General features: G+C 38.5%; 3 protein-coding genes across 3 annotated transcripts; all 3 read right to left on the minus strand.

The window, feature by feature from the left end:
- Positions 1-809: 809 nt before the first annotated feature.
- Positions 810-1643, minus strand: LOC145793428 (uncharacterized). The gene is made up of 2 exons (XM_082876252.1): positions 1304-1643; positions 810-922 (listed from the first exon to the last, which is right to left on the minus strand). Exons 1-2 carry the CDS (start codon positions 1641-1643, stop codon positions 810-812), a joined length of 453 nt encoding a protein of 150 aa, XP_082732378.1.
- A 1425-nt stretch (positions 1644-3068) lies between these two features.
- LOC145793429 (uncharacterized) lies at positions 3069-3404 on the minus strand. Its single transcript, XM_082876253.1, has one exon. It carries the CDS (start codon positions 3402-3404, stop codon positions 3069-3071), a length of 336 nt encoding a protein of 111 aa, XP_082732379.1.
- A 444-nt stretch (positions 3405-3848) lies between these two features.
- On the minus strand, positions 3849-4490 carry LOC145793430 (uncharacterized). Its single transcript, XM_082876254.1, has one exon. It carries the CDS (start codon positions 4488-4490, stop codon positions 3849-3851), a length of 642 nt encoding a protein of 213 aa, XP_082732380.1.
- Between the last annotated feature and the right edge of the window lie 5172 nt (positions 4491-9662).

The raw sequence follows: 9662 nt of genomic DNA on the forward strand, positions 1-9662 counted from the left end.
TAATTGATACGTATCATATCTTCTCGCTCCCACGTTGACTCTTCCGTCCCACGATGTCTCCAGAGAACTCGAACCAATGGTATAGTTTTGCCTCGTAATTTCTTCTCACGACGATCTAAAATCTTGACAGGCTTTTCTTCAAATGTCACGTCTTCATCAAGATTAATTTCCTCCCAATTGATGATGTGAGAAGGGTGTGGCTCGTATTTCCGTAGCATAGAGACGTGGAAAACATTATGTACTCCAGCCAGTTGAGGCGGTAGAGCCAAACGGTACGCCACTTCTCCTATTTTGTCCAAAATTTCGGAAGGCCCTATGAAGCGAGGTGACAACTTTCCCTTCTTTCCGAAACGAACAACTCCTCGGCGAGGCTGTATTTTCAGAAACACATGATCTCCAACTTTAAATGCTAAAGGTCTTCTCCTTTGATCTGCATAGCTTTTCTGCCTACTCTGAGCGGTCTCAAGCCTTTGCCTAATTAGTTTCACCTTCTCGGTAGTTTCCTGAACTAACTCTGGCCCTAAAAGAGGTGCTTCTCCGACTTCTGTCCAACATATTGGTGATCGGCAAGGCCGTCCGTACAAAGCTTCATACGGTGCCATACCAATACTTGCTTGAAAACTGTTATTGTAAGAGAATTCGACTAGTGGTAAATATTTCTCCCAACTACCTTTAAAGTCCATCACACAAGCTCGAAGCATGTCTTCTAAAGTCTGAATTGTTCTTTCCGATTGACCGTCAGTTTGAGGGTTAAAGGCTGTACTAAAACACAACTCTGTACCCAAGGCCTTTTGCAGACTTTGCCAGAACTATGACGTAAAACGAGAATCACGATCTGACACTATTGAGACTGGTACTCCGTGCAATCTAATGATTTCTCGAATAAATAATCGACTTAAAGATTCGAGTGTGCCTGCTGGTCCTATTGGTAGGAAATGTGCCGTCTTAGTTAATCGATCAATCACCACCCAAATTGCATCGTGGCCTTGCGGCGATCGGGGTAATCCCGTTACAAAATCCATTGTTATGTGTTCCCATTTCCACTTAGGTATTGGTAAAGGTTGGAGTTTCCCTGCCGGCCTTTGATGTTCTGCCTTCACTTGCTGACACGTCAAGCACTTAGATACGAATTGAGCAACGTCCTTCTTCATTCCACTCCACCAATACTGTCGCTTAAGATCCTGGTACATCTTATTTCCTCCCGGATGAACTGCAAAAACCGAATGGTGAAATTCTTTAAGTACTTCCTCTCTTAATTGTTCGATGTTTGGCACAAAAATTCTACCTAAATACCTTAAACTACCATCTTGATGGAGCGTCCAATCTGGTGAAGATTCCCCGGATACTAATCGGGCCTTGATGAAGTCGGTCTCCTGATCAAACCTTTGGGCTTCCAACACTTTGGTAAGAAGTTGGGGTGTTGTAACTATTGTAAACAACCTACCCTTCCCATTCTGAGTCTCTGGTTGTAACTTAAACCCATTCACAGTGCTTACCATTTCCCATTCTTTAATTGATATGTTGGCTACAATCTCCCTTGTCTTTCGACTTAGTGCATCTGCTACAACATTAGCCTTTCCGGGATGATAAGACAAGGTAAATTGGTAATCTTCAAGGTATTCCATCCAGCGTCTCTGCCTCATGTTCAAATCTCTTTGTGTGAACAAGTACTTCAAGCTTTTGTGATCGGTAAATATCTCAAATTTTTTGCCATAAAGGTAATGTCGCCAAGTCTTAAGTGCATAGACCACAGCTGCCAACTCCAGATCGTGAGTAGGATAATTTTTCTCATGATTCTTCAATTGTCTTGATTCGTAAGCTACTACCTTCCCGTTTTGCATTAACACACTACCTAACCCTTCCTTAGAGGCATCACAATAAATAGTGTACCCAACGTCACGTTCGGGTATGACTAATATAGGAGCGCTTGTCAGTCTCTTCTTGAGTTCTTGAAATGACTGTTCACACGCTTCGTTCCATTCAAACTTTACTCCTTTTTGCGTTAGGCGTGTCATCGGCTTGGCTAATTTGGAGAAATCCTGAATGAATCTCCTATAATAACCTGCTAATCCCAAGAAATTACGAATCTCAAACGTATTCTTAGGTTGTTTCCACCCCATCACTGCTTCTACTTTAGCAGGATCCACTGATATCCCTGATTCAGATACAACATGACCTAAGAACTTTACTTCCTTTAGCCAAAATTCACATTTGCTAGCTTTAGCATACAATTGGTTTTCTCTTAGAATTTGCAAAACGGTCCTCAGATGTTGCTCGTGATCTTCCTCCGATCGTGAGTATATCAAAATATCGTCAATGAATACTACCACAAATTGGTCTAAATAGGGGGTAAAAATTTTGTTCATTAAACTCATGAATACCCCAGGAGCATTTGTCAAACCAAATGGCATTACCACAAACTCATAGTGGCCATAACGGGTTCGAAATGCAGTTTTGGGTATATCTTCTCCTCTAACACGAAGTTGGTGGTATCCCGACCTAAGGTCAATTTTGGAAAAACATTTTGAACCTCTTAATTGATCAAACAAGTCATCAATTCTGGGTAAGGGATATCGATTTTTAATGGTGGCTCGATTTAGTTGTCGATAATCGATGCACAATCTTAAGGTTCCATCCTTCTTCTTTGCGAATAATGCTGGCGCTCCCCAAGGGGACGTGCTTGGTCTGATGAACTTTTTATTCAACAGTTCTTGCAACTGTTCCTTCAATTCTCGAAGTTCAGCTGGCGCCATACGATGTGGTGCTATTGAAATCGGTGAAGTCCCAGGTTGAAGCTCAATCATGAAATCTACATCTCATTTTGGAGGTAATCTTGGTAATTCGTCAGGGAAAACGTCAGCGTACTCGCACACCACATGGGGTAATCCTGGATCCTCTTGATTTTCGTCTTCCAAAATTAGGCTCGCCAACCATCCAGTTAGTTGATCATGCCATCGCGACTTGCGACACGTTGGAGTTAGAGAATCTTGGCTATCCCCTTTAAATTGGACTTTCGTGCCGTTAAGGGAGGATGCTGTCACTGTCTTACAGTAACAATCAATAATGGCTCAATGAACTGACAACCAGTCCATTCCTAGGATGACGTCAAAATCCGACATATCCATAACTCTTAGATCACAGATCAAATGTGAACCGGAGATTTCTAGCTCGCAAGATTTACATACTAGATTTACTCGGGTCTGACCTCCTAAGGGTGAAGCGACACTCATAGCTATCTCTAACGCTTCTGGCTTTAAACCCAAACTTGTCACACATGCAGTGGATATAAAAGAATGCGAAGCTCCAGAATCAAATAATACTTTAACCCAAGAATTCATAAGGATTAACATACCTTGAATTACTGATGGGTTATCAACATCTTCTTCTTCTTGGAGAGCATACATTCTTCCTACTGCCTGTTGGTTAGTCTCTCCCGGTTTCTTTCCATTTCCAGCTCCTTGTGGTTGTGTTCTTGGTCGGCCTGCATTCTTAGAGTCTTGAGGCTGCCCCTTGTTGGTCTGGGCATGTTGAGTAGGCTTAGAACCTTGCCCTGGTTGGCATTTGTTGTATGGTTGTGCCCCTCACTGATCCATAAAATACTTCCCTCCTTGAGGACACTCACTTCGACGATGCCCCTGTTGACCACATCCGAAACATCTTCCTTTCCACTTACTTACAAAGTTTCCTCCTTGCTGGTTTCCTCGATTCTGTCTTTGTTGCTGCTGCATCCCTCCGGCATAAGGTGCTGGCGCAGGATGGTTTCTGGTGTTGCGGACTGGGCCTCCTCCGCGTGGTTGGTTGTTGTTCCTTGATCGCTGATTTCGAATGCATTCAGAATCTGCTAACTCTCATTCCACAATTAAAGCTCGATCCACCATTTGGGCATAAGTGGAGAGTTGTACTGCGATCAATTTTCCTCTAATGTCTGTGTCCAAACCCCATTCAAATCGCCTAACCTTATCCACTTCATTTGCTACTATGGCTGAAGCATACCGTGAAAGAGCTTCAAAACGGTTCGCATATTGAGCGACTGACATTTTTCCTTGTTTCAGTTGAAGGAACTCTTGAATCATTTCTTGTCTTAGCGAGTTAGGAAAATACTTTTCCATGAACAGGTCTTCGAACTGTCTCCAAGTTAATGTCTCTACTTGTCGAGTACTTTTGATCATTTCCCACCAATGATCTGCTTCCCCTTCCATTTGAAATGCCGCTATAGTCACTCTATCTTGTTCATTTCGGATGTCGGAAGTATCTAGCAACTTCTTAATTTGTCTTAACCAAGCTTCAGCTTCATGGGGATTTGATCCACCAAGGAATTTGTGGGGACGTAGCTTTTCAAACTTTGCTATCATCTCCGATTTGTTTTGATCTTGGTTGCGGGGTGGTATATTGCCTACCCTATCAGCAATCGCGCGTATAATTCGAGCAACATCTCCATCAGGCACTCCATCGCCATTACCGTTGTTATTATTTCTTGTTCGTCCAGCCATTCTACATGACGGGATTTTCTTGTGATTTATTCACTTATTTATTATCAGTATTATTATTATACTTATGTGCAAGGACAGAAAAAAAAAAGACTTCATTAATTAGATTAGATAAGCTACAATTAGCAAAATACAAATAGAACAGAGGAAAAGATTAAATAACATACTACGGGCAAGAGATAGCCCCTACAATCCGAGTTAACTCCTACACTCACAATTCTAAACTAGGCAATTTCTTTTACATGTGAGCATACAAAACAATCAGTTAGCCTAGTTTATAGTTCCCTTAAGACCCCTTAAAATAGCCAAGGAAAGTCTCTCCACACCAGGGCTTCCGGCTCCCATGTGGCTTGGAAAAGTCCCATGAATCGCCATAGCACCCTTACGAAGATAGCAGTTTCGCACACACGATGCCCTAGCAACAGCACCGGCTCCTCCCGATAGGTCCTCCAATCTCTGAAGTCCACTGACCCATCTCTCCTCACAATTCTGCTTGGGTCGGGCATGATATACTGAAGGCTCCAAAAGTCAAAAAGGTCGCCCACTCTTTCGGTGAAACCGTCCGGAAAGGGGCCTAGTTGATATACCCAGGGAGTCTCTTGTCTTAGAATCTGGATAGGTCCGATATAGGTGCCCACCCAACTCTCATTTTTCCAAGCACAACCTCCGAGGGGATAAAGTCTGACATATACAAAAGAGCCAATCTGCAACCCGTTTTGCACATCCCAACCCTCAAACGTGGCTTCTATATCTCCAGGGTTCCCCTCGGTATTGCCTTCCATAGACTCATCCTCAGTGTCTAACTCAATCACAATAACCTCCGGGGGGTTGTATATTGGTACAACTTCTTCAGACTCAGGTTCAGGCTCAAGTTCAGGATCAGGTTCAGGGTCAAGCTCAGGCTCAGATTCATAGTCTTCTATAGGCATTTCCACGTCTTCACTTGGGTCGGATTCTATGTCATAGTTTTCCACTGAATTTTCCTCGTTAGAGTTAATGTCTGATGACCCTGGCATCCTACAAATAAAAAGGTTCTAACTTAGTTAGGTCACCGAGAATTACAAATTAACTTAAGGTTTTCTTAATTGTAAAAATAATAAACTACTACCCATGGCCCAAAGGTTCAAACCTAGGCTCTGATACCACGCTGTGACGCCCCAAAATTTTTTTTTTTTTGAAACGTCATAAGATTTAAATAACAATAACTTGCTAGATAAAATTTTAACTACTAGTTAGGAACTTTTAAGTTCTTACAAAGCCAAAGTCCAACGACAGAATAAAACTACAAGTTCACACACAACGTCACAACATAGTTTAATCCTAATACAAGGGATAACAGGATTTTATTCTGACAAAATATTGACTCTAAGTCAGCCAAGGTTCGATATTGGCAGCAGCTCCAATTTCAGCCTCAGTCCCTTCTTCAACATAATCTGGCATGAAACGCCAGGGCAACAAAATATATGCCATGAGTTTTGCAACACAGTAAGAAAATGTAACCAACCTACCATTCTTTTTAAGAGACAAATAATAATATTCTAAACATGAGATAACAATATAATTATACACAGAAATTACAACCATTAGAATAGTTTCAGTAATTTTAATAATTTAGGTGACATTCGAAATCTCACCAAAGAGATTTAACTTACCAACCACTAAGCATGGCAACGGTTAATTTGAAACCCTCCCTTGGTCAAATATTTAAGTGTTACCAACCGTAACTACCAGGGATGCCCACGTCCGGAGTTATATACCCAAGTAGTGGCATCCGTGGTCTGCCCCAAGGAAACGGTCTGCCAGGGGTAAACAACCTCTCTGTGTGCCACCTGCACATCCACCCTTATTCCAAAACCGAATACCGAAAAGGGTTCAAATAAGTCCCGTGCCATCTTAGAGTTTCGCAACACAATTTACGTGAGAATTCTCAAAATCAGGGCTCACCCTGAACAACCGGTGTTAACCGTCAACTCTTAATTCCGTACAGTCTTTAAACCAAGACTCACCCCGAACAACTGGTATTAATCGTCGATTGTTAACTTTGTATATGCCGTTAATCATTTCAGTTAATTTTGATATTAATCACAAATAACTCCAAATTTTTAATCACAAGTAATGTTATACCAACTCATTAAAATTCCCAATCATAAAATATTGCATGGGTCACACAATACTAAATAAAAATACAGAATTTAAATAAACAATTTATTTAAACCATGGTATGAAATAATAACTTAGATACAAGAATTAAACCCTAAATACACACATGCACAAATTTTTTATTTACAAAATTAGACTAGCATAATATTAAAGTGGTGATTTTATTCTGTCCAGAAAATTTTCAGAGTATATATCTTGCAAATAAAATTATAAATACATTACTTATACAACTCTAAAATTCATATCAATCTACAGGATACTCAATAAACATGTTATGGTTATTTTTCAGAAAGTTTTTCCCAAAAATAACTTATAAATAATTCCAAACAAATTCCAAGGGTGTTTATGACACAGATTTGTCACATTTCCTTATTTTAATTCCATGCTTAAATTTATAGATCAAACCCATAATCTAAGGATTTATTATGAAACTAGACTTCTCAAATTTCATCTTCTAGTTAGAAATTACAAGATTTGGCTTAGTATAGAATTTTAAATAAATTTTCAAATACATGGTAAAATCTGTCTCACAGTTTCAGATTCAGTTAGAAATTTGTATAAATTCGTAGAAAGCTCGAAAATTGTTTCCAAAAATTTCTGGATAAACTAGACATCATTATCAACAACTTTGTAGAAGAAATCATCTCGAAATTCTGAGTATAAAATTGTCTAAAAATTCGGGTAACATGCTGGCAGATTCAAGACAGAGTATTCTCAACACAGTTTCAGATTTAGTCAAAATTTTGTATAAATTCGTAGAAAGCTCAAAAATTGTTTCCAAAAATTTCTGGATAAACTAGACATCATTATCAACAGCTTTGTAGAAGAAATCATCTCGAAATTTTGAGTATAAAATTGTCTAAAAATTCGGGTAACATACTGGCAGATTCAAGACAGATTATTCTCAACACAGTTTCAGATTTAGTTAAAAATTTGTATAAATTCGTAGAAATCTCAAAAATTGTTTCCAAAAATTTCTGGATAAACTAAACATCATTATCAACAACGTCTTAGAAGAAATCATCTCGAAATTTTGAGTATAAAATTGTCTAAAAATTTGGGTAACATGTTGGCAGATTCAAGACAGATTATTCTCAACACAGTTTTAAACAATGTATCTAATGTACATAATCTGAAAATTTTCAATTATATAAAAACAAAATGAGAGGGTTGAGAGGGTTTTCTTACTTAGTAATAGAGTGACAAAATGGTTGAGAATTTTGGCTTCTTTAATCTCCTACTCTTCTTCCTCTCCTAACACCAAGTTTGGTGGCTTTGGGGATTTCTCTCTTCTTCTTTTTTTTTTTTTTTTTTTTTCTTTCTCACCGGATGCTTGCATGCACAAGGAAGACTTGCATGCATATAAATATTGAAGACATCTCTCTCTCCCTCTCATTCTTTCTATTATTTTATTTTCTCAAAAACATTCCATTCCCTTTCTCCAATTTCTAAGAGCAAACTTTCTCTAATTTTCATGGTTTCCTAATTTCTAAGAGATGGTGGATTTGGTAGGAACTATGGGTTGTTTGCCCACGGTTTGTTTGTTTGTATTTTTTTTTTTTTTTGTGGGTTTCTGAAAATTGACACACTAAGATTTTTAACTAAGGTATTTAGTAAGAATAGTTATTATATTGAATCATAATTAAAATAATTTATAAACAACAAATATTGAACACCCACAAAATTATTATTCTTAATAATGTCTTGTTAGTGATTGAATTGAGTCAATTTAAAACTAACTTTTACACTAATGTATAATTCAGATAGACTGTAGACAAAATTAATTAATAAATTTTCTGTAAAGAATAATTAAAAGATGAGTTTTCACAAAAACGTCGCAAAATGTCGTCATCGTTACGTCATAGATAACCCCTCTAACGTGCATAGTTAACAGCGGCAAAGAATTAGTGGCGTTTTAAAAAACGTCGTTTAAAATCTTTAGTGGCGTTTTTGAAACGCCACAAAGATACAGCGACGGCCGCATCAGCGACGAATTTTAAAAACGTTGTTTTATCTTTTGCGGCGTTTTTTCAGCCTATTGCGGCATTTTAAAAACGCCGCTATTTCCCGATTTTCCTATAGTGAATCTGTAATGAAACTTTAAATCTCAGGAAAGGGGATGCAATTTCTAAAAAGTGAGGGGGAAAAATTGTAATAAATATAAACCTCAAGGGGTGTTAATGTAATTTACCCATAAAAAAATATACGCTTGGCCTGAGAGAGAAGCTTAGATAGATAGATATTTAGTATCATGATATGATATGTATCACCATTTTATCTCTTACTAATTCAGTCATATAACCTCACTAAAACTGTTACCGAGATTTCTCACTACCAAATAATTTCTTTGAAAAAAATCTAACAGAAATTAGAGCAATTCTGTAATCGAATTTTATGCTTCTTCCTTATTTTTAGTTGGATTTCATTTTCTGTTTCTAATTTGAGTAGAATTTTTCCACTCCAACCAACCCACTATCCCACATAAAGCATCTCAGCCCCCACTTACATCCCAACCGTCCGCCAAATCCTCAACAAAATCTTTCAAACTCAAACTGTCAAAAAGGCATTTTTCAGAAAGGAAAAAAAAACAAACAAACAAACACTGTATGAACACACACACACACAACAAGAAGCAAAAATAAAAACAAAAAAAAAAATGGAAAACAAGAAATTAAAGAATGACCAAATCAGCCGATCAAAGTCCGATGTGCTCTGCAAGAAACACCCGAACCACCGGCAATCACCGGGAGTTTGCTCGGTTTGTTTGAGAGAAAGACTCTCTCAGTTATCTTCATCAAGTTCATGTACTAACACAATCAACATTGCCTCCTCTTGTTCTTCTTATTCTTCTTTATCTTCTTCTCATTACACTTCGTCTGAGTTGTCTCCGGTCCATCATCTCTACGCTGTGGTTTCCGAGCCAAAAGGGTCCACGACCATGTCTTTCTTGGGGAGTGTTAAGAATGTGCTTACAAAAAGTAAATCCATGGCCTTTGTCGCTCGAGCACAAGGAGG

This window comes from Camellia sinensis, chromosome 6, assembly GCF_055761805.1.
Source record: "Camellia sinensis isolate YWXY chromosome 6, ASM5576180v1, whole genome shotgun sequence".
NCBI lineage: Eukaryota > Viridiplantae > Streptophyta > Magnoliopsida > Ericales > Theaceae > Camellia > Camellia sinensis.

Excerpts from the sequence above, each read along its gene's own strand:
- LOC145793430 (XM_082876254.1), bottom strand. The coding sequence starts at position 4,490 with ATGGCTGGACGAACAAGAAATAATAACAACGGTAATGGCGATGGAGTG.
- LOC145793429 (XM_082876253.1), bottom strand. The coding sequence starts at position 3,404 with ATGTATGCTCTCCAAGAAGAAGAAGATGTTGATAACCCATCAGTAATT.
- LOC145793428 (XM_082876252.1), bottom strand. The coding sequence starts at position 1,643 with ATGAGGCAGAGACGCTGGATGGAATACCTTGAAGATTACCAATTTACC. Across the intron at positions 923-1,303 it reads TTGGACGCTCCATCAAGATG|GACCAGCAGGCACACTCGAA; the intron begins GTAGTTTAAGGT and ends TCCTACCAATAG.